We start from the raw sequence: 27,755 nt of genomic DNA, 5'->3' as shown, positions 1-27,755 counted from the left end.
TCGTATTTATTAAGCGCTTACTATGTGCAGAGCACTGGACTAAGCGCTTGGGAAGTACCAATTGGCAACATCTAGAGACAGTCCCTACCCAACAGTGGGCTCACAGTCTAAAAGGGGGAGACAGAGAACAAAACCAAACATACTAACAAAATAAAATAAATAGAATAGATAGGTACAAGTGAAATAGAGTAATAAATATGCACGCACATATATACAGGTGCTGTGGGGAAGGGAAGGAGGTAAAATGGGGGGGACGGAGAGGGGGATGAGGGGGAGAGGAAGGAAGGGGCTCGGTCCGAGGGTCCCGGGCAGCCCCCCGGGGCGACTCACCACCAGTTCCATGCAATCGAAGACCTGGCCCTGGCCGCTGACGATCTGCCCGTAGTCGGGCTTGGAGCTGAGGACCTCGCTCTGCGACGTCTCCAGGTACCAGGCGGGGTCCACCTGATCGGCCGCGACTTGGGCGTCCTCCCGGGGCCTGACCGCCGACCAACCAATCGATCAATCAATCAATCAAATCGCATTTATCGAGCGCTTACTGTGTGCAGAGCGCCGGACTAGGCGCTTGGGAAGTCCAAGTTGGCAACATCTAGCGACAGTCCCTACCCAACAGCGGGCTCACAGTCTAAAAGGGGAGACGGAGAACAAAACCAAACGTACTAACGAAATAAAATAAATAGAATAGATATGTACAAGTATAATAAATAAATACAGTAATAAATATGTACAAACATATATACAGGTGCTGTGGGGAAGGGAAGGAGGTAAGATGGGGGGGATGGAGAGGGGGACGAGGGGGAGAGATTCTGTCCTCTCTTGGTTCTCCTCTTATCTCTCAGGTCGTACACTCTCCGTCTCCGGAGACTCCGCATCGGCCTCCGGAGAATCCGCGTCGGCCTCCTCTCCCATCCTCCCGTCTCTCCCTGCTTCATCATCATCATCATCATCATCATCAATCGTATTTATTGAGCGCTTACTGTGTGCAGAGCACTGTACTAAGCGCTTGGGAGGTACAATTTGGCAACATATAGAGACAGTCCCTACCCAACAGTGGGCTCACAGTCTAAAAGGGGGAGACAGAGAACAAAACCAAACATACTAACAAAATAAAATAAATAGAATAGATATGTACAAGCAAAATAAATAAATAAATAAATAAACAGAGTAATATGATAGGGTGTGACTACGGAAGAAAGGAGTATCCTTGCTATCGGTCCAGGTTGGTTGCTTCAGTCCCTACGTCGTCGTTCTGCGGCCCGGATTATCTTTCTACACTAAGCGCTAGGATAAGTACGGGCGGAGAAGCAGCGTGGCCCAGTGGAAAGAGCCCGGGCTTTGGAGTCATTGGTCATGGGTTCAAATCCCGGCTCCGCCAACTGTCCGCTGTGTGACTCTGGGCGAGTCACTTCACTTCTCTGGGCCTCAGTTCCCTCCCTTTCCCTGCGGTGCCACTGTACTGCCCGTCAATAGGGCTCGTAGTAATGAAAGAGGAACTCGTGGTCCGAACGGTTCCTTGCAGGAAGGGGATCGGGTTCTGCCCATCCATCGCCCTCAGCGCTTGGCAGAGAGCGCGGGCCGGGCGTCTGTCTGTCTCTGGGCCTCAGTTTCCCCACCTGGGAGGGTAGGGGGGCCCCAGCGCTTAGCACAGGGCCTCGCACCTACTGAGCGCCCAGCGGGGACCGGAACCGGAAGCGTCAGTCAGGGAGATTTACTGAGCGCCCACTGAGCGCCGGGGAGAGTCCGCTAGAACAGAGTCGGTAGGCACGTTCCCTGCCCACAGCGGGCTCCCAGTCTAGAAGACCGAACAGAGTCATATTTATTGAGGGCTGGGTGCAGAGCGCTGTACTAGACGCCGGGGAGAGTACGACACGCTCCCTGTCCACGTTGAGAAGCCCGCCCAACCGTCCCCCGGAGCCAGTGTCCGCGACCCCGCTTCTCTGCGCCTCAGTTTCCTCGTCTGGGAGCCCCATGTGGGACGGTGACTGTGCCCAACCTCACTACCCCAGTGCTCACAACAGCCGGCACATAGTTTGCGCTTAACAAATACTGCCGTCGTCACCATCATCACCACCAAGGAGAAACCCCCGGCTCGAAGGGGGAGTTCTCTGGGGTCAGCAATCTCCCAGCTGCCAAACCCTGTCCTAAGCGCTGGGGTTGGATAATAATAATAATAATAATAACAACAATAATAATAATAATAATAATGATGGCATTTATTAAGTGCTTATTATGCACAAAGCACTGTTCTAAGAGCTGGGGAGGTTACAAGGTGATCAGGATGTACCACGGGGGGCTCACAGTCTTCATCCACATTTTACACATAATAATAATAATAATAATGGCATTTATTAAGCGCTTACTATGTGCAATGCACTGTTCTAAGTCCTGGGGAGGTTACAAGGTGATCAGGATGTCCCATAGGCGGCTCACAGTCTTAATCCCCATTTTCCAGATGCGGTAACTGAGGCCCAGAGAAGTGAAGTGACTTGCCCCAAGTCACCCAGCCGACATTTGGCGGAGCCGGGGTTTGAACCCACGACCTCGGACTCCAAAGCCCGGGCTCTTTCCGCCGAGCCACGCTGCAGTCGGGCCCTGTCCCACTCGGGGCTCCCAGTCTCAATCCCCATTTGACGGATGAGGCAACTGAGGCCCAGAGAAGCGAAGTGACCGGCCCGAGGTCGCCCAGCGGACACGTGGCGGGGCCGGAACGAGAACCCGGGTCGTTCCGACGCCCGGCCCGGACGCGCGGCTTCCCGAGCGGCCGGGGACGGGAAGCGGGATGGGGACGGGCGCTCACCTCGACACTTCTTTGGCCGTGTCCTCGTAGTGCAGCAGCAACTGATCCCACGCCCGACACTCGGAGGAGAACCTGAGGACGGGGCGGAAAAAAGGCCCTTCGTCCCGATGGACGGCGGGCCGGACCCCCATCCCCGGTCACCCCGACTGGACCGCACCTCCGGAATCGGTCGGTCGTATTTACTGAGCGCTTCCTGTGTGCGGGGCGCTGTACTAGACACTCGAGAGAGTCCGTCAGAATAAAGAAACACCTTGCCCGCCCACAACGAGCTGCCGGTCGGAAGCGGGACACTGCCCAGACTGGCACGGCCCCGCCGCAGCCGGGCTCCTGGTTTCCTCCGCGACCTCACCCTGCTCCGTCCGCCGAGCCGGGCAGTCGGCATCTCCCACGCCCTCCGTCCCGTGGCTTTTTTTTTTAAATTGTATCTGTTAAGCGCTTACTATGTGCCAGGAACTGTACTAAGCGCTGGGGGTAGACCCAGGCTAATCAGGCTGGACACAGTTCCTGATCCACATGGGAGTCACCACTTTAATCCCCATTTTAGACACGAGTTCACTGAGGCCCAGAGAAGTCGAGTGACTTGCCCCAGGTCACCCAGCGGACAAGTGGCGGAGCCGGGATTGGAACCCGGGTCCTTCGGACTAGGCCACGCCACGGCTCCGATCCCCGCCGCTCACCTGGTTATGTAGTCCTTCATCTCGCCCACCGCTGCTTCCATGCCCGAGTTGGGGGATGACCTACAACACGGTATTCATTCAATCGTATTTACTGAGCGCTTACTGCGTGCGGAGCACTGTACTAATCAATCAATCAATCATATTTATTGAGCGCTTACTGTGTGCAGAGCACTGGACTAAGCGCTTGCGAAGTCCAAGTTGGCAACATATAGGGACGGTCCCTACCCAACAGCGGGCTCACAGTCTAGAAGGGGGAGACAGAGAACAAAACCAAACATATTAACAAAATAAAATTAATTGATTAACAAAATAAAATAAATAGAATAGATATGTACAAGTAAAATAAATAAATAAACAGAGTAATAAATATGTACAAACATATATACAGGTGCTTGGGAGAGTACAATTCAGCAACAGGGAGAGACAACCCTTGCCCACAAGGAGCTCACAGTCTGGAGAGACAGACATCAAAACAGGAAACGGACATCAACATAAATAAATTAAACTACCGATATAATAAATAAAATTAGAGTAGGATGGGAGTAGACCCCCCCCCCCCCCACTGGGGCCCGCTGGCTCGCCCAAGGGTGGGCCACCTGGCCTATTCATTCAGTCGTATTTATTGAGCGCTTAATGTGTGCGGAGCGCTGTACTAAGCGCTTGGGAAGTACATGTTGGCAACATATGAGAAGCAGCATGGCTCAGTGGCAAGGGCCCGGGCTTTGGAGTCAGAGGTCCTGGGTTCAAATCCCGGCTCTGCCAACTGTCAGCTGTGTGACTTTGGGCAAGTCACCTCACTTCTCTGCGCCTCAGTTACCCCATCTGTAATATGGGGATGAAGACTGTGAGCCCTCCGAGGGACAACGTGGCCACCTTGTAACCTCCCCAGCGCTTAGAACAGTGCTTTGCACATAGTAAGCGCTTAATAAATGCCATCATTATTATATAGAGACGGTTCCTCCCCCAGCCGTCAAATCCGGCCCCCCTCGGTCCCCCGGGCTCAGTCAGTCCCTCTGCTCCCCGCCCATCTGACCCCAAATTTCGTACTCTCCCAAGGCGATTAGTACACTGCTTTGTGCACAGTAAGCGCTCAATAAGTACGATCGGATGGACGACCCAACAAAGTTTCCCAATGCGAGGAGGATCTGCAGGGAACCAGGGGCCGACTGGGGTCCGACGCCTTCACTGGCTGCCTCAGTTTATGTCAATCAATCAATCAATCGTATTTATTGAGCGCTTACTATGTGCAGAGCACTGTCCGGCCACCGTCCATCCCGCCCCGGGAACTTTTGGGCTACTGCACATTTGGGCTGGTTTTAGGGCCCGGCCAAATCCTTGGTCTATTTCGGGGGAGGGATTGCCTCCTCAAGCGCTTAGTACAGTGCTCTGCACACAGTAAGCGCTCAATAAATACGATTGATTGACTGCCCCTCTCAGAGAAGCTTAAGGCCTTGTCTCCCAAGGTGGCCGTGGCTCCTTTAGTTTGTGCCTGCTCCCCTTCACCCCGACCCCGGAGAGGGGGGCACCTCATCCCTCATGGAGAAGCAGCGTGGCTCCGTGGAAAGAGCCCGGGCTTTGGAGTCAGGGGTCATGGGTTCAAATCCCGGCTCCGCCAACTGTCAGCTGGGTGACTCTGGGCAAGTCACTTCTCTGTGCCTCTGTTCCCTCATCTGTAAAATGGGGATGAAGACTGTGAGCCCCCCATGGGACAATCTGATCACCCCGCAACCTCCCCAGCACTTAGAACAGTGCTTTGCACATAGTAAGCGCTTAATAAATGCCATCATTATTATTATTATTATCCCCCAAGTCACCTTGGGCTCCTCTAATGTGCGCCCGCTCCCCTCCACCCTGACGAGGGTGGTGCTTCGCCCCGAACCCTTACCCGAGCCGGGGTTCATTCATTCGTTCATTCAATTGTACTTATTGAGCGTTTACTGTGTGCGGAGCACTGTAAAATTAAACGACGGCATTTGTTAAGCGCTTACTATGTGCAAAGCACTGTTCTAAGCGCTGGGGAGGATACAAGGTGATCAGATTGTCCCACGGGGGGGGGGGGGGCTCACAATCTTCATCCACATTTTACACATAATAATCATCATCATCATCATCAAACATATTTATTGAGCACTTACTGGGTGCAGAGCACTGTACTAAGCGGCTTGGGAAGTACAAATTGGCAACATGTAGAGACAGTCCCTACCCAACAGTGGGCTCCCAGTCTAAAAAGGGGAGACAAAACCAAACATACTACAAAATAAAATAGAATAGATATGTACAAGTAAAATAAATAAATAAATAAATAAATAATAATAATGATGATGGCATTTATTAAGCGCTTACTATGTGCACAGCACTGTTCTAAGCCCTGGGGAGGATAAGCGCTGGGGAGGATACAAGGCGATCAGATTGTTCCACGGGGGGGGGCTCACAATCTTCATCCACATTTTACACATAATAATAATCATCATCATCATCACCATCAATCGTATTTATTGAGCACTTACTGTGTGCAGAGCACTGTACTAAGTGCTTGGGAAGTACAAATTGGCAACATATAGAGACAGCCCCTACCCAACAGTGGGCTCCCAGTCTAAAAAGGGGAGACAAAACCAAACACACTACAAAATAAAATAGAATAGATATGCACAAGTAAAATAAATAAATAAATAAATAAATAATGACGGCATTTATTAAGCGCTTACTATGAGCAAAGCACTGTTCTAAGCCCTGAGGAGGATACAAGGTGATCAGATTGTCCCACGGGGGGGGCTCACAGTCTTCATCCCCATTTTACAGAGGAGGTCACTGAGGCCCAGAGAAGTGAAGTGACTGGCCCAAAGCCACACAGCTGACAACGGATTTGAACTCATGACCTCTTGACGCCAAAGCCCGGGCTCTTTCCATTGAGCGCCGCGGCTCCTCTGTACCACGCGCTTGGGAAGTACAAACCGGCAACATATAGAGACGGTCCCCCGTAGTGCCAGAAGAGAGGGGCAGGGGCGGAGAGACCCACGCCGGGCCGCCGGATGCCCACCGGGACGTCTACTATGTGCTCTGCACATAGTAAGCGCTCAATAAACACGATTGATTGATTGATTGATTGATTGTTGGGTTTAACCCACAGGAATCCCGGCCTGAGGAGACTCCTCCATCTCCCTTCCCCTGCCCGGCGCCCGGGCTCTGCGCCCGGGAAGCGCTCAATAAATACGATTGATGATGATGATGAGAGACCCCCGTTGAGACGCCGTTCCTCCCCGCCGCCCGGGACCCCCACCACGAGTCTGGTTACCCCGGGCGCGGCTCACAACACCTCTGCAGGGTCCCGTCGCGCTCCAGTCGCTCCGTGTAGCGCGCGAACTCCTCCGTCACCGAAGCCGCTGGCACGGGAGGAGAGGAGAGGGGCGGGTGTCACGGCCCCCCGCCCGCCCACCCCAGGATTCGATCTCGCGGCCCGGAGTCCCGGCATGGGAAGGGGCGGCGGGGGGACACGGGCCCCTTCGCCTCCTGTTCTCCAAACGTGGTCGGCCCTCACGGTTTTATTTTGTTCGTACGTTTGGTTTTTTCTCCGTCTCCCCCCTTTTAGACTGCGAGCCCACTGTTGGGTAGGGACCGTCTCTATGTGTTGCCAATTTGGACTTCCCAAGCGCTTAGTACAGTGCTCATAGTAAGCGCTCAATAAAGACGATTGATGATGATGATGATGATGGTTACAGTCATCCCTGGGGGGCTGGGGGAGACGCTCGCGGCCCGGGTGCAGCCGTCAAAAGAAATGCAGCCCCTCACCCACCGTGCCCCGCGCTCTACGCTATACTGGCCGCTCCTTCTAGACTGGAAGCTCGTTATGGGCAGGGAACGTGCCGGCTTATTCTGCAGTACTGGACTCTCCCGAGCGCTTAGTACAGTGCTCTGCACACAGTAAGCGCTCAATAAATACGATTGATGATGACAGTGTCCCGCACATAGTAAGCCCTCGGTGAACACCACTGACTGACTGCCCTCTCAACTGCAAGCTCACGGTGGGCAGGGAAGCAGCACGGCCTAGCGGAAAGAGCCCGGGCTTGGGAGTCAGAGGTCGTGGGTTCAAATCCGGGCTCTGCCACTCGTCAGCTGTGTGACCTTGGGTGAGTCACTTCACTTCTCTGGGCCTCAGTTCCCTCATCTGGAAAATGGGGATGAAGGCTGCGAGCCCCACCTGGGACAACCTGATGACCTTGTATCTACCCCAGTGCTTAGAATGGTGCTTGGCACATAGTAAGCACTTAATAAGTGCCATCATTATTATTATTATTATTAACAACTCACTCTGATATATCATACTCTCCCAAGTGCTCTGCACATAGTAAGCACTTAATATAAATACCATCATCATCATCGATCGTATTTATTGAGCGCTCCCAGCCCCTAAGAGGGGCCCCTCTCACCTGCCCCTAGCCACAGAGGGGGAGTCAGGCGTCAGATCAGGAGGCTAGACAGTATTTATTGAGCGCCTTCTGCAGAGCACTGTACTAAGCACTTGGGAGAGCACAACGGAACAATACGGGTTCAAATCCCGGCTCTGCCAGCTGTGTGACCTTGAGCGAGTCACTTGACTTCTCTGGGCCTCAGTTCCCTCATCTGGAAAATGGGGCTTAATCAATCAATCGTATTTATTGAGCGCTTACTGTGTGCAGAGCACTGTACTAAGCACTTGGGAAGTCCAAGTTGGCAACATATAGAGACAGTCCCTACCCAACAGTGGGCTCACAGTCTTTTAGACCACCTGATCACCTTGTAACCTCCCCGGCGCTTAGAACAGTGCTTTGCACATAGTAAGCGCTTAACAAATACCATCATTATCATTATTACTAGACACAGTCCCTGTCCACAGGGAGCTGATGGGAAACTGACGGTTTCTAGGCTGTCAGCACGTCGTGCACGGGGAACGAGTCTACCAACTCTAACTCCTCTAACGAGGAGCAGCGTGGCTCAGTGGAAAGAGCCCGGGCTTTGGAGTCAGAGGTCACGGGTTCAAATCCCGGCTCTGCCAATCATCAGCTGGGTGACTTTGGGCGAGTCACTTCACTCCTCTGGGCCTCAGTTCCCTCATCTGGAAAATGGGGATGAAGACTGGGAGCCCCCGGTGGGACAACCTGATCAGCTTGTAACCTCCTCAGCGCTTAGAACGGCGCTTTGCACATAGTAAGCGCTTAATAAATGCCATTATAATAAATGCCATTATAACTCGGTCGGACTGGATGCTCCCAAATGCTTAGTCCGGTGTTTTGCACACAGTAAGCGCTCGATAGGACTGATGGGCGAATCAGGGTTGTTGGGGGCTGCGGTCAGTGAGGCCCCCGATGTCCCCATCATCAATCGTATTTATTGAGCGCTTACTGTGTGCAGAGCACTGTACTAAGCGCTTGGGAAGTACAAATTGGCAACATATAGAGACAGTCCCTGCCCAACAGTGGGCTCACAGTCTAAGAGGGGGAGACAGAGAACGAAACCAAACATACTAACAGAATAAAATAAACAGAATAGATATGTACAAGTAAAATAAATAGAGTAATAAATATGTACAAACATATATACAGGTGCTGTGGGGATGGGAAGGAGGTAAGATGGGGGGATGGAGAGGGGGACGAGGGGGAGAGGAAGGAAGGGGCTGAGTGTGGGAAGGCCTCCTGGAGGAGGTGAGCTCTCAGTAGGGCCTTGAAGGGAGGAAGAGAGCCAGCTTGGCGGATGGGCAGAGGGATTGGGGGCATTCCGGGCCCGGGGGATGATGTGGGCCGGGGGTCGACGGCGGGATGGGCGAGACCGAGGTACGGTGAGGAGATTAGCGGCAGAGGAGCGGAGGGTGCGGGCTGAGCTGGAGAAGGACAGAAGGGAGGTGAGGTAGGAGGGGGTGAGGAGATGGACAGCCTTGAAGCCCAGGGTGAGGAGTTTCTGCCTGATGCGCAGATTGATTGGTAGCCACCGGAGATTTTTGAGGAGGGGAGTAATATGCCCAGAGCGTTTCTGGACAAAGATAATCCGGGCAGCAGCATGAAGTATGGATTGAAGTGGGGAGAGACACGAGGATGGGAGATCGGAGAGAAGGCTGATGCAGTAGTCCAGACGGGATAGGATGAGAGCTTGAATGAGCAGGGAAGTGGTATGGATGGAGAGGAAAGGGCAGACGGGGTGGAGAGAACCACGGCGTCGATTAAGGAGCCTAGGCCATCTTTCAAGCCCCGGGGGTGACGGCCCCCCTCTCCGGCCCGGCCCTCCGGTCTCCCGGGCGCTCACCCTTGGCTCTGAAGCTGTCCAAGTCGAAGCCGTCCATCTGCTTCAGGAGGGGCTCAACCTGCAGGACTGAGAACTGGGGAGACGACACGCGGAGACACACACGAGACAAGCGTCTTCCGAATCCGGAGCTTAGCCGGCCGCCCGTGCCCTCCCCCATCCCACGGGGTTGGCGGGGGGTCAGCCAAGACCCCTCGCCCGCTTCAGGTGGACTGTAGGCTCCTTGAGTTCCCTCATCTGTCAAATGGGGATAATAATAATAATGATGGCATTTATTAAGCGCTTACTCTGTGCAAAGCACTGTTCTAAGCGCTGGGGAGGCTACAGGGTGATCAGGTTGTCCCACGTGAGGCTCACAGTCTCAATCCCCATTTTCCAGATGAGGGAACTGAGGCCCAGAGAAGTGAAGTGACTTGCCCCAAGTCACACAGCTGACAATTGGCGGAGCCGGGGCTCGAACCCATGACCTCTGACTCCAAAGCCCGGGCTCTTCTCCACTGAGCCACGGGGATGAAGATTGTGAGCCCCCCGTGGGGCAACCTGATCACCTTGCACAGTGCTCTGCGCGCAGTAAGCGCTCAGTAAATGCTGTGTGATCTTGGGCAAGTCACTTCACTTCTCTGGGCCTCAGTTACCTCATCTGGAAAATGGGGATTAAGACTGTGAGCCCCATGTGCGACAACCTGATCACCCTGTCTCCTCCCCAGCGCTTAGAACAGTGCTTTGCACATAGTAAGCGCTTAACAAATGCCAATTATTATTATTATTATTATTGCAACCTCCCCAGCGCTTAGAACATAGTAAGCGCTTAATAAATGCCATCGTTATTTATTATTATTGAGGGCAGGGACCGCGCCTACCAGCACTATTGTACCAGACTCTCCTTAGCGCTTAGCACAGGCCTCCGCACACTGATCGCCCAATAAACATCACTGATTGTCCTCTAGACTGTCAGCTCCCTGAGGGCACAGACCATGTCTACCAACGCTACTGTACTGGACTCTCCCATGTGCTTAGTACAGTGCTCTGCACACAGTAAGCGCTCAACAAATGCCACTGATTCAAGCGCTTAGTACAGTGCTCTGCACATAGTAAGCGCTCAATAAATACGATTGATGATGATGATGATTGCCCTCTACGCCGTCAGCTCCTTGAGGGTGGGGACCGGGCCACCCATTACTACTGTACTGGACTCTCCTAAGTGCTTAGTACAGAGTTCCACACACAGTAAGCGCTCAATAAAAGCCATTGATTGATTGATGGGGCTGGGAGTCCGAGGGGCCTGGGTTCTAATCTCCGCTCCGCCACTCGTCCGCGGGGTGACCTTGGCCAAATAAAATGGGGATTAAGACTGTGATCCCTCTGCGGAACAGGGACTGTGTCCAACCTGATTGACTTGTATCTACCTCAGTGCTTAGCTGGGTGACTTTGGGCAAGTCACTTCACTTCTCTGGGCCTCAGTTCCCTCATCTGTAAAATGGGGATTAAAACTGTGAACCCCCCCCACCGTGGGACAACCCGATCACCTTGTAACCTCCCCAGCGCTTAGAACAGTGCTTTGCACATAGTAAGCGCTTAACAAATACCATCATTATTATTAGGGAAGCAGCGTGGCTCCGCAGAAAGAGCCCGGGCTTTGGAGTCCGAGGTCACGGGTTCAAATCCCGGCTCCGCCACTTAGCTGCGTGACTCTGGGCAAGTCACTTCACTTCTCTGGGCCTCAGTTCCCTCATCTGGAAAATGGGGATTAAGCTTGTGAGCCCCACGGGGGACACCCTGATCACCTTGTAGCCTCCCCAGCGCTTAGCACATGGTAAGCGCTTAACAAACGCCATCATCATTATTATAGTAGTGCTTAGCACAACCTAGGTGTTTAACAAGCATCTTATTATTATTATTAATAATAATAATAAACGTCTAATCTCCCTCACCAGCAGGCTGGGAAACCCGTAGGAGTGGGGGAGACCGGGGCGGACCTGATGGTTTCACGTTTTCCCCAGCGCTCAGTACAGAGCACGCGACTGCTACCCCCCCCACCAACCCCCCTCAAGCCCCCCATTTTGGGAGTCCCCCCGCCCCCGGACTCGGTTTCCAGCCGTTGTGGCCTCTCCCGGCCCCCCGTCGGGGGAATCCAAGCCATCCCGTCCCCTCACCTGGAAGCTGGAGAGGAGGAGCCGGCCCAGGCGCTTGTCGGCCGCCATCTCCTTGTCGATGGCCTGGCTGAGGTCTGGGACACGAGAGAGCCGGTGAGGGTCCCCCCCACCCTTCCCGGACCGGTCCCACCCTCGGGAAGCAGCGTGGCTTGGTGGCCTGGGAATGGGAACGACCTGGGTTCTCATCCCACCTCCGCCAACTGTCTGCTGTGTGACCCTGGGCAAGTCGCATCACTTCTCTGGGCCTCAGTCCCCTCATCTGGAAAATGGGGACGACGACTGTGTCCGACGCGATTGGCTTGTATCTACCCCAGTGCTTTGTACAGTGCCCGGCACAAAGTAAGCCCTTAACAAATACCACAATTATGATTATTATTATGATTATGATTATGTTCCCTCATCTGTGAGCCCACGTGGGACAACCTTCTGTGAGCCGGTTGCTGGGTAGGGACCGTCTCTGTATGTTGCCAACTTGGCACAAAGTCTTTAACAAATACCACAATTATGATTATTATATTATTATGATTATTATTATGTTCCCTCATCTGTGAGCCCACGTGGGACAACCTTCTGTGAGCCGGTTGCTGGGTAGGGACCGTCTCTCTATGTCACCAACTTGGCACAAAGTCCTTAACAAATACCACAATTATGATTATTATATTATTATGATTATTATTATGTTCCCTCATCTGTGAGCCCACGTGGGACAACCTTCTGTGAGCCGGTTGCTGGGTAGGGACCGTCTCTGTATGTTGCCAACTTGGCACAAAGTCCTTAACAAATACCACAATTATGATTATTATATTTTTATGATTATGATTATGTTCCCTCATCTGTGAGCCCACGTGGGACAACCTTCTGTGAGCCGGTTGCTGGGTAGGGACCGTCTCTGTATGTTGCCAACTTGGCACAAAGTCTTTAACAAATACCACAATTATGATTATTATATTATTATGATTATTATTATGTTCCCTCATCTGTGAGCCCACGTGGGACAACCTTCTGTGAGCCGGTTGCTGGGTAGGGACCGTCTCTCTATGTCACCAACTTGGCACAAAGTCCTTAACAAATACCACAATTATGATTATTATATTATTATGATTATTATTATGTTCCCTCATCTGTGAGCCCACGTGGGACAACCTTCTGTGAGCCGGTTGCTGGGTAGAGACCGTCTCTTTATGTTGCCAACTTGGCACAAAGTCCTTAACAAATACCACAATTATGATTATTATATTTTTATGATTATGATTATGTTCCCTCATCTGTGAGCCCACGTGGGACAACCTTCTGTGAGCCGGTTGCTGGGTAGAGACCATCTCTGTATGTTGCCAACTTGGCACAAAGTCCTTAACAAATACCACAATTATGATTATTATATTATTATGATTATGATTATGTTCCCTCATCTGTGAGCCCACGTGGGACAACCTTCTGTGAGCCGGTTGCTGGGTAGGGACCGTCTCTGTATGTTGCCAACTTGGCACAAAGTCCTTAACAAATACCACAATTATGATTATTATATTATTATGATTATGATTATGTTCCCTCATCTGTGAGCCCACGTGGGACAACCTTCTGTGAGCCGGTTGCTGGGTAGGGACCGTCTCTGTATGTTGCAAACTTGGCACAAAGTCTTTAACAAATACCACAATTATGATTATTATATTATTATGATTATTATTATGTTCCCTCATCTGTGAGCCCACGTGGGACAACCTTCTGCGAGCCGGTTGCTGGGTAGGGACCGTCTCTCTATGTCACCAACTTGGCACAAAGTCCTTAACAAATACCACAATTATGATTATTATATTATTATGATTATGATTACGTTCCCTCATCTGTGAGCCCACGTGGGACAACCTTCTGCGAGCCGGTTGCTGGGTAGGGACCGTCTCTGTATGTTGCCAACTTGGCACAAAGTAAGCCCTTAACAAATACCACAATTATTATTATTATATTATTATGATTATTATTATGGTCCCTCAACTGTGAGCCCACGTGGGACAACTTTCTGTGAGCCGGTTGCTGCGTAGGGACCGTCTCTGTATGTTGCCAACTTGGAACAAAGTAAGTCCTTAACAAATACCACAATTATGATTATTATATTATTACGATTATTATTATGTTCCCTCATCTGTGAGCCCACGTGGGACAACCTTCTGCGAACCGGTTGCTGGGTAGGGACCGTCTCTGTATGTTGCCAACTTGGCACAAAGTAAGCCCTTAACAAATACCACAATTATGATTATTATATTATTATGATTATTACTATGGTCCCTCATCTGTGAGCCCACGTGGGACAACTTTCTGTGAGCCGGTTGCTGCGTAGGGACCGTCTCTGTATGTTGCCAACTTGGCACAAAGTAAGTCCTTAACAAATACCACAATTATGATTATTATATTATTATGATTATTATTATGTTCCCTCATCTGTGAGCCCACGTGGGACAACCTTCTGTGAGCCGGTTGCTGGGTAGGGACCGTCTCTGTATGTTGCCAACTTGGCACAAAGTCTTTAACAAATACCACAATTATGATTATTATATTATTATGATTATTATTATGTTCCCTCATCTGTGAGCCCACGTGGGACAACCTTCTGCGAGCCGGTTGCTGGGTAGGGACCGTCTCTCTATGTCACCAACTTGGCACAAAGTCCTTAACAAATATCACAATTATGATTATTATATTATTATGATTATTATTACGTTCCCTCATCTGTGAGCCCACGTGGGACAACCTTCTGCGAGCCGGTTGCTGGGTAGGGACCGCCTCTGTATGTTGCCAATTTGGCACAAATTAAGTCCTTAACAAATACCACAATTATGATTATTATATTATTATGATTATTATTATGTTCCCTCATCTGTGAGCCCACGTGGGACAACCTTCTGTGAGCCGGTTGCTGGGTAGGGACCGTCTCTGTATGTTGCCAACTTGGCACAAAGTAAGTCCTTAACAAATACCACAATTGTGATTATTATATTATTATGATTATTATTATGGTCCCTCATCTGTGAGCCCACGTGGGACAACCTTCTGCGAGCCGGTTGCTGGGTAGGGACCGTCTCTGTATGTTGCCAACTTGGCACAAAGGAAGTCCTTAACAAATACCACAATTATGATTATTATATTATTATGATTATGATTATGTTCCCTCATCTGTGAGCCCACGTGGGACAACCTTCTGTGAGCCGGTTGCTGGGTAGGGACCGTCTCTGTATGTTGCCAACTTGTGTTTCCCAAGCGCTTAATACAGTGCTCTGCACACAGCGCTCAATAAATACGATTGAATGAATTACCTTGTAGCCCCCCAGCGCTTAGAAGTGCTTGGCACATAGTAAGCGCTTAAAAAATATCAACATTACTATTATTATCATTATTATTATTATGGCCCTGGCTGGAAATCCCAGTGGCCACACCCACACTCCAAAGACACTGCCAGGCAGGTGTGCGCACACACACAACACACAGCATTGTGTGTTGCAGGGAAGCATTCATTCATTCAATCGTATTTATTGAGCGCTTCCTGGGTGCAGAGCACTGTACTAAGCGCTTGGGAAGTACAAGTTGGCAACATATAGAGACAGCCCCTACCCAACAGTGGGCTCGCAGTCTAGAAGCATAGGGAAGCAGCGTGGCTCAGTGGAAAGAGCCCGGGCTTTGGAGTCAGAGGTCATGGGTTCAAATCCCGGCTCTGGCGATTGTCAGCTGTGTGACTTTGGGCAAGTCACTCCAATCAATCAATCATTTATTGAGCGCTTATTGTGTGCAGAGCACTGTACTAAGCACTTGGGAAGTCCAAGTTGGCAACATATAGAGACGGTCCCTACCCAACAGTGAGCCTAAAAGGGGGAGACACAGAACAAAACCAAACATACTAACAAAATAAAATACATAGAATTAGATATGTACAAGTAAAATAGAGTGATAAATATGTACCACTTCTCAGGGCCTCAGTTCCCTCATCTGGAAAATGGGGATTAAGACTGTGAGCCCCCCGTGGGACAACCTGATCACCTTGTAACCTCCCCAGCGCTTAGAACGGTGCTTTGCACATAGTAAGCGCTTAATAAATGCCATCATTATTATTATCATCAATCGTATTTATTGAGCGCTTACTATGTGCAGAGCACTGTACTAAGCGCTATTATTATTGTGCAGGACTGCCAGTGACGTGGTCTTCTGGGGATTCTCCACATTGATTCATTCAGTCATGTTTGTTGAGCACTGACTGTGTGCAGAGCGCTGTACTAAGCACTGGGGAGAGGACAATACGACATTAAACGGGCACATTCCCTGCCCTCAAGGGGCTGACGGTCTAGAGGAGCCCACAAGACACCCGCACAAATAAATAAAATGACAGCTAGGTAGACAAGTGACGTGGTGCTAGTCAGGGCGATGGAGACGAGGAAAGCGGCGGGGCTTAATCAGGGAAGACCTCTTGGAGGAGACGGGCCTTCAGGAAGGGTTTGAAGGAGGGCAGAGTCACTGTCGGATTTGAGGAGGGAAGGCAGGCTAGGGGGTCAGCGGTGACCAATCAATCAATCAATCAATCGTATTTATTGAGCGCTTACTGTGTGCAGAGCACTGGACTAAGCGCTTGGGAAGTCCAAGTTGGCAACATAGAGAGACAGTCCCTACCCAACAGCGGGCTCACAGTCTGGAAGACAGGTGAGATATGATGAGAAGCAGCGTGGCTCAGTGGAAAGAGCCCGGGCTTTGGAGTCAGAGGTCACGGGTTCAAGTCCCAGCTCCGCCAATTGTCAGCTGGGTGACTTTGGGCAAGTCACTTCACTTCTCTGGGCCTCAGTGACCTCATCTGTAAAATGGGGATTAAGACTGTGAGCCCCCTGTGGGACAACCTGATCACCTTGTAACCTCCCCAGCGCTTAGAACAGTGCTTTGCACAGAGTAAGCGCTTAATAAATGTCATCATTATTATTATTATGATGGTGGTACTTAAGCGCTTACTACATGTCAGGCACTGTATTAAGTGCTGATGTGGATCCCCTCCTTCCTCTCCCCCTCCACCTTACCTCTTTCCCCTCCACATAGCACCTGTACATGTGTTTGTACGTATTTATTACTCTATTTATTTTACTTGTATATATTTATTCTATTTATTTAATTTTGTTAATATGTTTTGTTTTGTTGTCTGTCTCCCCCTTCTAGACTGTGAGCCCGCTGTTGGGGAGGGACCGTCTCTATATGTGGCCAACTTGGACTTCCCAAGCGCTTAGTACAGTGCTCTGCACACAGTAAGCGCTCAATACAATTGAATGAATACAAGACCTATATCTGTAGATAGAGAAAACGAATAAATGAATACAAGACCTATATCTGTAGATAGAGAGAACGAATAAATGAATACAAGACCTATATCTATAGATAGAGAACGAATAAATGAATACAAGACGTATATCTATAAAGTTCTCCCTCTAGGCTGTCAGCTCATTATGGGTAGGGAACACTAGAGAAGCAGCGTGGCTCAGGGGAAAGAGCCTGGGCTTGAGAGTCCGAGGTCATGGGTTCAAATCCCGGCTCCGCCAATTGTCAGCTGGGTGACTTTGGGCAAGCCGCTTCACTTCTCTGTGCCTCAGTTCCCTCATCTGGAAAATGGGGATTAAGACCGTGAGCCTCACATGGGACAACCTGATCAGCTTGTATCTTCCCCAACGCTTAGAACAGTGCTTTGCACATAGTAAGCGCTTAACAAATGTCATCATTATTATTATGTCCACTAATTCTGTTGGATTGGACTCTCCCAACCACTTAGTACAGTACTCTGCATTCATTCAATTGTATTTATTGGGCGCTTACTGTGTGCAGTGCACTGTACTAAGCACTTGGGAAGTCCAAGTTGGCAACATATAGAGACGGTCCCTACCCAACAGTGGGCTCACAGTCTAGAAGAAATAATGAGCACATAATGAGCGCTCAATAAGAGAAACGGCGTGGTACAGTGGAAAGAGCCCAGGGTTGGGAGTCGGAGGTCGTGGGTTCTAATCCCGGCTCTGCCACTTGTCTGTTGTGTGGGCAAGCCACTTGACTCCTCTGGGCCTCAGTGGCCTCATCTGTAAAATGGGGATTAAGACTGTGAGCCCCACGTGGGACAACCTGATCACCCTGTATCTACCCCAGTGCGTGCTCGGCACATTGTAAGCGCTTAACAAATGCCATCATTATCATTATTATTAATAGTATTAATTAATTGGAGAGAGGAGGCCCCAGGAAGGGGGGAGGAGTGGTCCCTCTCCTCACACCCGAGCCTGTTCTTCCTTCTTCTTCCTCCCTCACACCAAGGTACCTCACCGTACCTCGTTCTCGCCTATCCCGCCATCGACCCCCGGCCCACGTCATCCCCCGGGCCTGGAATGCCCCCAATCCCTCTGCCCATCCGCCAAGCTGGCTCTCTTCCTCCCTTCAAGGCCCTACTGAGAGCTCACCTCCTCCAGGAGGCCTTCCCAGACTGAGCCCCTTCCTTCCTCTCCCCCTCGTCCCCTTCTCCATCCCTCCGCCTTACCTCCTTCCCTTCCCCACAGCACCTGTATATATGTTTGTACATATTTATTACTCTATTTATTTATTTTACTTGTACATATCTATTCTATTTATTTTATTTTGTTAGTATGTTTGGTTTTGTTCTCTGTCTCCCGCTTTTAGACTGTGAGCCCACTGTTGGGTAGGGACTGGCTCTAGATGTTGCCAATTTGTACTTCCCAAGCGCTTAGTACAGTGCTCTGCACATAGTAAGCGCTCAATAAATACGATTGATGATGATGAAGGTGGCTTCCGGGCCGTGACTGGATGGGATGATGGGGGGCGGGACAAGGGCACGGAAAGGGTGGGTGCCCGGTCTCCCCACCCCCAGAGCACTGTGAATACTGTCTGGGATTCCTCCTTCCCGTCCATCCCTCTCCACACTGAGCCGACTCCTCTCAAGCCCTCCGACCATTCCCGCTCCCATATCCACTCCCCTCTCCCACTCCATCCCGGCTCACGCTCTCCGTTTCTCAAGTTCTCATCGCTCACGTCCTTCCCGGCTCATGTCTGAAACGCCTTCCCCTTCTTGTTAAATTGGACTCTCCCAAGTGCTTAGTACAGTGCTCTGCATTCATTCACTCATATTTATTTTATTTATTTATTTATTTTATTTTATCATCATCATCAATCGTATTTATTGAGCGCTTACTATGTGCAGAGCACTGGACTAAGCGCTTAGGAAGTACAAATTGGCAATATATAGAGACAGTCCCTACCCAACTGCGGGCTCACAGTCTAAAAGGGGGAGACAGAGAACAAAACCAAACATACTAACAAAATAAAATAAATAGACTAAAATAAATAAATAAATAAATAAATAAATAATAAATAGTAAAATAAAATAAAAAAATAAAATAAAATAAAATAAAATTTTAGACTGTGAGCCCACTGTTGGGCAGGGACTGCCTCTATATGTTGCCAACTTGGACTTCCCAAGCGCTTAGTACAGTGCTCTGCACGCAGTAAGCGCTCAATAAATACGATTGATTGATTGATTGAGCGCTTACTGTGTGCAGAGCACTGGACTAAGCAAGTGCTCCATAAAATCCCGGCTCCGCCACTTGTCAACTGTGTGGCTTTGGGCAAGTCACTTCATTTCTCTGTGCCTCAGCTACCTCATCTGGGAAATGGGGATTAAGTCTATGAGCCCCACATGGGATAACTTGATTACCTTGTATCTCCTCCAGCGCTTAAAATAGTGCTTTGCACATAGTAGGCGCTTAATAAATGCCATTATTAGTATTATTAAATACAGCTGACCGGTCGATAAACCAAAGCACATCTCCCTGCTCCCTTCAAAGCTCTCCTGACATGCCACCAGAGAAGCAGCATGGTCTAGTGAAAAGCGTATTGGCCTGAAATCAAGGGACCTGGGTTCTAATCCCGCCTCTGCCAACTGCTTTAAAAAAAAATACGGTACTTATTTATTGCTTACTATGTATCAAACACTGCTGTACGTGCTGGGGTGGATAGGAGTTAGATTGGACACAGCCCCTGTTCCCCATGGGATTCACTAAGTAGGAGGGAGAACAGGGGAACTGAGATACAGAGAAGCAAAGCGACTTGCCCAAGGTCACACAGCAAGGAAGCAAATCGGGCAAGTGGCTTCACTTCTCCATTCCTCAGTTTCCCCAACTGTAAAATGGAGGTTAAGTACCTGTCCTCCTCTTACTTAGAAGGTGGGTCCCCTGGGGGACAGGGCCCGAGCTGAACGGGATAAACTTGGATCTACCCCGGCGCAGAGAACAGTGCTTGACCCAAAATAACAGCTTTAATAGATTCCGTTAAAAAATAAAACGGGTTTTTCCAGATTCATTTTTCTCCTCTTTGGGTCACATCCTGCCAACTCCTCTCCCGCTTCTAGACTGTGAGCCCACTGTTGGGTAGGGACCGTCTCTCTATGTTGCCAACTTGGACTTCCCAAGCGCTTAGTACAGTGCTCTGCACACAGTAAGCGCTCAATAAATACGATTGATGATGATTATAGCCGACAATCGAAGCCTTATCGAAGGCCCACCTCCTCCTCCAAGAGGCCTTCCCTGATTAAGCCCCCCTTTCCTCTTCTCCCACGACCTTCTGCGTCGCCCTGATTGCTCCCTTTATTTCATTCATTCATTCTGTCGCATTTATTGAGCGCTTCCTGTGTGCGGAGCACTGTACTAAGCGCTTGGGAGCTACCACCCCCCAGAATCACAGCACTTATGTCCATATCTGTCGTTTATTTTACTAGTGCATATTTACTATTTATTTTATTAACGACGTGCATCTAGCTTTATTCCTATTTCTTCTGATGACTTGACACCCGTCCACACGTTTTGTTTGGTTGTCCGTCTCCCCCTTCTAGACCGTGAGCCGGTTGATGGGGAGGGACCTTCTCTACATGTTGCCGATTCGTACTTCCCAAGCGCTCAGTACAGTGCTCTGCACGCAGTAAGCGCCCCATAAATACAATTGGATGAAAGGATGAATTTATCTCTTTCTCTTCATGTCCGTCTCCCCCTCTAGACGGTCAGCTCGTCGTGGGCAGGGAATGGGTCTCCTGTATAGTTCTACTGGACTCTCCCAAGCGTTCGGTCCAATGCTTCGCCCACAGTAAGCGCTCAGTACATATATATGACTGTCTTGAGCGACCCTTCCGCCCTCTGGCCCTCACGATGGCCTGCACACCCGGGTAGGGACCCCAACTCTCAGACCCCGGTTCGTCCTCCAAGCCCTACTGAGAGCTCACCTCCTCCAGGAGGCCTTCCCAGACTGACCCCCTTCCTTCCTCTCCCCTCCTCCATCCCCCTCATCTTACCTCCTTCCCTTTCCCACAGCACCTCTATATATGTTTGTACATATTTATTACTCTATTTATTTTACTTGTCCATATCTATTCTATTTATTTTATTTTGTTAGTATGTTTGGTTTTGTTCTCTGTCTCCCCCTTCTAGACCGTGAGCCCGCTGTTGGGTAGGGACCGTCTCTCGATGTTGCCAACTTGGACTTCCCAAGCGCTTAGTCCAGTGCTCTGCACACAGCAAGCGCTCAATACGATTGATGATGACGATGACCGTCTCTAGATGTTGCCAACTTGTACTTCCCAAGCGCTTAGTCCAGTGCTCTGCACACAGTAAGCGCTCAATACGATTGATGATGACGATGACCATCTCTAGATGTTGCCAACTTGGACTTCCCAAGCGCTTAGTCCAGTGCTCTGCACACAGCAAGCGCTCAATACGATTGATGATGACAATGACCGTCTCTAGATGTTGCCAACTTGGACTTCCCAAGCGCTTAGTCCAGTGCTCTGCACACAGTAAGCGCTCAATACGATTGATGACGACGATGACCGTCTCTAGATGTTGCCAACTTGGACTTCCCAAGTGCTTAGTCCAGTGCTCTGCACACAGTAAGCGCTCAATACGATTGATGATGACGATGACCGTCTCTAGATGTTGCCAACTTGGACTTCCCAAGCGCTTAGTCCACACAGTAAGCGCTCAATACATACGATTGATTCATTGATTCTTTTCTTCCGAGCCCATTTACTTCCCATCCGCCTTCCCCGCAGGACCGAGACGGGGGTCCTCCGGCCCCTCCACACGCTCAGCCCAGCGTTCCGCATCCGAGACCGGCAGGCGGACGGAGAGCGGAGGGTTGGGAAGACTGTTTCCCTGGGGTCCCCCGCCCCGAGCCGTCGGCGCGGGCCGGCTTCTGGACGCCTCCACGTGAGCCCCCCGCCCAGCCCGGCCGCGGCGTCCCACCTGTGATGCCCTGGTGAAAGGGAGGAAGCGATCTCCGCCGGTACGTCCCCTTCAGGCTGGACCTCCGCCAGGAGCACCGGCCGGAAGCCCGTCCCGGGGGGCCGGGATCCGGGTCATCGTCCGGAGGCTCCCGGGAGGCGGGCGCGGTCTCGCCGGTTCCCTCGGGGCCGGGCACTGATGGACGGGTCTCGGCCTCCGCCGCCTCCTCCGCGGCCACTTGTTGCGAGAGTGAAGACACGGTCAAGGGACCGCCCCTCCCTCCCGCCGCCCCCCATCCCGGTTCACGGCACCGGGCTCGCCCCGGGTCCCGGGGGGCCGCCCGGTCCGGAACCCACTTACCCTGGGGGTCCCGCGCGGTCTCCACGGCGCCGCGCGCTGCCATGGCAACGGCCTGAAAGGCAGAGAGCGGGGTCGGGATTGTGAGCCCGCTGTGGCGTAGGGACTGTCTCTATGGGTTGCCGACTTGGACTTCCCAAGCGCTTAGTACAGTGCCCTGCGCACAGTAAGCGCTCAATAAATACGATTGATTGATTGATTGATTGACCCAGGCTGGAGTGAAGACAGGAGAGAGGACAGGTGGGGGGAGGAAGGGACGAGGAAGGAGGGCAAGGAGAGGAGACTGTGAGCCCACTGTTGGGTAGGGACTGTCTCTATATGTTGCCAATTTGTACTTCCCAAGCGCTTAGTACAGTGCTCTGCGCACAGTAAGCGCTCAATATATACGATTGATTGATTGATTGATTGACCCAGGCTGGAGCGAAGATAGGAGAGAGGACAGGTCGGGGGAGGAAGGGACGAGGAAGGAGGGCAAGGAGAGGAGACTGTGAGCCCACTGTTGGGTAGGGACTGTCTCTATATGTTGCCAATTTGTACTTCCCAAGTGCTTAGTACAGTGCTCTGCACACAGTAAGCGCTCAATAAATACGATTGATTGATTGATTGATTGACCCAGGCTGGAGCGAAGATAGGAGAGAGGACAGGTCGGGGGAGGAAGGGACGAGGAAGGAGGGCAAGGAGAGGAGACTGTGAGCCCACTGTTGGGTAGGGACTGTCTCTATATGTTGCCAATTTGTACTTCCCAAGCGCTTAGTACAGTGCTCTGCACATAGTAAGCGCTCAATAAATACGATTGATGATGATGATGACTGTCAGCCCGTCGTGGGCAGGGCGCGTCACCCACTCTCTGACACTGGACTCTCCCAAACGCTTATTACAGAGTTCCCCGTGCAGTCAGCGCCCAGTAACGCTGTAGCGGATAGAGTGGGGGTTTATTTATTTCACTTGTACATATGTATTCTATTTATTTTATTTGGTTAGTATGTTTGGTTTTGTTCTCTGTCTCCCCTTTTAGACTGTGAGCCCACTGTTGGGGAGGGACTGTCTCTATATGTTGCCAACTTGGACTTCCCAAGCGCTTAGTACAGTGCTCTGCACACAGTAAGCGCTCAGTAAATACGATTGATTGATTGATTGATTGAGACAGAAGGTCTTGGGTTCTAATCCCGGTCCTGCTACTTGTCTGCTGTGTGACTTTGGGAACGTCACTTGACTTCTCGGGGCCTCAGTTCCCTCATCTGGAAAATGGGGATTGAGACCGTGAGCCCCACGTGGGACAGGGAGTGTTTCCAACCCGATTTGCTGGGGCCTCCCTATGTGCCTGGCACATTGGAAGTGCTTAACAAACACCACAATTATCAATACTGTTAATAACAGAAGAAACGTGGCCTAGTGGGTAAAGTTGGGGCACTGGGGGAGATACAAGGTGATCAGGTTGTCCGACATCGGACTCACAGTCTTAACCCCCATTTTACAGATGAGGTAACTGAGGCACAGAAAAGTAAGCAGTTAAGTAAGTTAAGAAAAGCAGCATGGCTTAACGGAAAGAGCCCGGGCTTGGGAGTCAGAGGTCGTGGGTTCTAATCCCGGCTCCACCGCTTGTCAGCTTTGTGACTTTGGGCGAGGCACTTCACTTCTCTGGGCCTCAGTTCCCTCATCTGGAAAATGGGGATGAAGACTGTGAGCCACACATGGGACAACCTGATCATCTTGCATCCTCCCCAGCGCTTAGAACAGTGCTTGGCACATAGTAAGCGCTTAACAAACGCCAATATTATTATTATTGTTAAGTGACTCGCCCAGAGTCGCCCAGCTGACAAGTGGCGGAGCAGGGATTCGAACCCATGACCTCTGACTCCCAAGCCCGGGCTCTTTCCACTGAGCCATGTTGCTTTTTTTTTTTTGATGGCATTTATTAAGCGCTTACTATGTGCCAAACACTGTTCTAAGCACTGGGGAGGTTACAAGGTGATCAGGTTGTCCCACGGGGGGCTAACAGTCAATCCCCATTTGACAGATGAGGGAACTGAGGCGCAGAGAAGTGAAGTGACTTGCCCACACAGCTGATACGAAATAATAATTTTCCATATATGTTAAGCGCTTACTATGTGCAAAGCACTGTTCTAAGCGCTGGGGAGGATACAAGGTGATCAGGTTGTCCCACGGGGGGCTCACAGTCTTCATCCCCATTTTCCAGATGAGGGAACTGAGGCGCAGAGAAGTGAAGTGACTTACCCAAAGTCACCCAGCTGATGCGGTGTAATAATAATAATGGTAATAATTTTCCATACTTGTTAAGTGCTTACTATGTGCAAAGCACTGTTCTAAGCGCTGGGGAGGATACAAGGTGATCAGGTTTTCCCATGTAGGCTCACAATCTTAATCCCCATTTTCCAGATGAGGGAACTGAGGCGCAGAGAAGTGAAGTGACGTGCCCAAACAGCTGATGCGTAATAATACTTTTCCATATTTGTTAAGTGCTTACTATGTGCAAAGCACTGTTATAAGCGCTGGGGAGGATACAAGGTGATCAGGTTGTCCAACAGGGGGCTCACGGTCTTAATCCCCATTTTCCAGATGAGGGAACTGAGGTGCAGAGAAGTGAAGTGACTTGCCCAAAGTCACCCAGCTGACAAGTGGCGGCGTCAGGATTCGAACCCACGACCTCTGACTCCCAAAGCCCGCGCTCTTTCCACTGAGCCACGCTGCTTCTCTAAAGGAGCAGGGTTTGGGTGTGAGCAGCCGCCGGCAGGGGGCGCCCTGCAGTTGCCTCCGCGCATGCGGAGTAGGGGGGGGGACAACGAGCCGCCGGCAGGGGGCGCCCTGCAGCTGCCGCCGCGCATGCGGAATAGGGGGAGGACAACGAGCAGCCGGCAGGGGGCGCCCTGCAGCTGCCTCCGCGCATGCCGAATAGGGAAAGGACGACGATCAGCCGGCAGGGGGCGCCCTGCAGCCGCCGCCGCGCATGCGGAGTAATAGCAATAATAATAATTTTCATTTTTTAAGCGGTTACTATGTGAAAGCAGCAGCTCTGCACGTGCTAATCAATCAATCAATCATCGTATTTATTGAGCGCTTACTGTGTGCAGAGCACTGTACTAAGCGCTTGGGAAGTCCAAGTTGGCCACATCTAGAGACGGTCCCCTACCCAACAGTGGGCTCACAGTCTAGAAGGGGGAGACAGGGGACAAAACCAAACATATTAACAAAATAAAATCAATAGAATAGGTGGGTACAAATAAAATAAATAGAGTAATAAATATGTACAAACATATATACATATATACAGTCTTTTAGACTGTGAGCCCACTGTTGGGTAGGGACTGTCTCTATATGTTGCCAACTTGTACTTCCCAATCAATCAATCAATCCATCGTATTTAATGAGCGCTTACTGTGTGCAGAGCACTGTACTAAGCGCTTGGGAAGTCCAAGCTGGCAACATATAGAGACAGTCCCTACCCAACAGTGGGCTCACAGTCTAGAAGGGGGAGACAGAGGACAAAATCAAACATATTAACAAAATAAAATAAATAGAATAGATAGGTACAAGTGAAATAAATAAATAGAGTAATAAATATGTACAAACATATATACATATATACAGTCTTTTAGACTGTGAGCCCACTGTTGGGTAGGGACTGTCTCTATATGTTGCCAACTTGTACTTCCCAAGCACTTAGTACAGTGCTTTGCACATAGTTAAGCGCTCAATAAATACGATTGATGATGATATGTTGCCAACTTGGACTTCCCAATCAATCAATCGTATTTATTGAGCGCTTACTGTGTGCAGAGCACTGGACTAAGCGCTTGGGAAGTCCAAGCTGGCAGCATATAGAGACAGTCCCTACCCAACAGTGGGCTCACAGTCTAGAATGGGGAGACAGAGAAGAAAACCAAACGTACTAACAAAATAAAATAAATAGGTATGTACAAGTAAAATAAATAGAGTAATAAATATGTACAAACATATATACATATATACAGCCTTTTAGACTGTGAGCCCACTGTTGGGTAGGGACTGCCTCTATATGTTGCCAACTTGTACTTCCCAAGCGCTTAGTACAGTGCTCTGCACATAGTTAAGCGCTCAATAAATACGATTGATGATGATGATGATATGTTGCCAACTTGGACTTCCCAATCAATCAGTTGATCAATCGTATTTATTGAGCGCTTACTGTGTGCAGAGCACTGGACTAAGCGCTTGGGAAGTCCAAGCTGGCAACATCTAGAGACAGTCCCTACCCAACAGTGGGCTCACAGTCTAGAAGGGGGAGACAGAGAACAAAACCAAACGTACTAACAAAATAAAATAAATAGAATAGATATGTACAAGTGAATTAAATAAATAGAGTAATAAATAAGTACAAACATATATACATATATACAGTCTTTTAGACTGTGAGCCCACTGTTGGGTAGGGACTGTCTCTAGATGTTGCCAATTTGTACTTCCCAAGCGCTTAGTACAGTGCTTTGCACATAGTTAAGCGCTCAATAAATACGATTGATGATGATATGTTGCCAACTTGGACTTCCCAATCAATCAATCGTATTTATTGAGCGCTTACTGTGTGCAGAGCACTGGACTAAGCGCTTGGGAAGTCCAAGCTGGCAACATATAGAGACAGTCCCTACCCAACAGTGGGCTCACAGTCTAGAAGGGGGAGACAGAGGACAAAATCAAACATATTAACAAAATAAAATAAATAGAATAGATAGGTACAAGTGAAATAAATAAATAGAGTAATAAATATGTACCAACATATATACATATATACAGTCTTTTAGACTGTGAGCCCACTGTTGGGTAGGGACTGTCTCTATATGTTGCCAACTTGTACTTCCCAAGCGCTTAGTACAGTGCTTTGCACACAGTAAGCGCTCAATAAATACGATTGATTGATATATCCAGGTGCTGTGGGGAAGGGAAGGAGATAAGACGGTGGGGATGGAGAGGGGGACGAGGGGGAGAGGAAGGAGGGGGCTGTTCGACCCCCGGCCCACGTCCTCCCCCGGGCCTGGAATGCCCCCAATCCCTCTGCCCATCCGCCAAGCTGGCTCTCTTCCTCCCTTCAAGGCCCTGCTGAGAGCTCACCTCCTCCAGGAGGCCTTCCCAGACTGAGCCCCTTCCTTCATCTCCCCCTCGACCCCCTCTCCATCCCCCGCATCTTACCTCCTTCCCTTCCCCACAGCACCTGGATATATGGATATATGTTTGTACAG

The 27,755-nt window shown here is 50.2% G+C and overlaps 1 protein-coding gene across 1 annotated transcript in view; it reads right to left on the bottom strand.

Moving 5' to 3' along the window:
• Positions 1-27,755, bottom strand: part of DSN1 (DSN1 component of MIS12 kinetochore complex) — a 38,917-nt gene that overhangs the window by 6,000 nt on the left and 5,162 nt on the right. Inside the window, exons 9-16 of the mRNA XM_038750080.1 lie at positions 22,529-22,580; positions 22,190-22,405; positions 11,895-11,968; positions 9,745-9,817; positions 6,767-6,854; positions 3,475-3,534; positions 2,798-2,869; positions 331-478 (exon numbers count right to left, since the gene is read on the bottom strand). Of these exons, the coding sequence (XP_038606008.1) occupies positions 331-478; positions 2,798-2,869; positions 3,475-3,534; positions 6,767-6,854; positions 9,745-9,817; positions 11,895-11,968; positions 22,190-22,405; positions 22,529-22,580 (783 nt within the window). The remainder of the gene's footprint in view (positions 1-330; positions 479-2,797; positions 2,870-3,474; positions 3,535-6,766; positions 6,855-9,744; positions 9,818-11,894; positions 11,969-22,189; positions 22,406-22,528; positions 22,581-27,755) is intronic.

Source organism: Tachyglossus aculeatus, chromosome 8 (assembly GCF_015852505.1).
Source record: "Tachyglossus aculeatus isolate mTacAcu1 chromosome 8, mTacAcu1.pri, whole genome shotgun sequence".
NCBI classification, from domain to species: Eukaryota; Metazoa; Chordata; class Mammalia; order Monotremata; family Tachyglossidae; genus Tachyglossus; species Tachyglossus aculeatus.
This window is presented reverse-complemented; position numbering and strand designations above follow the sequence as displayed.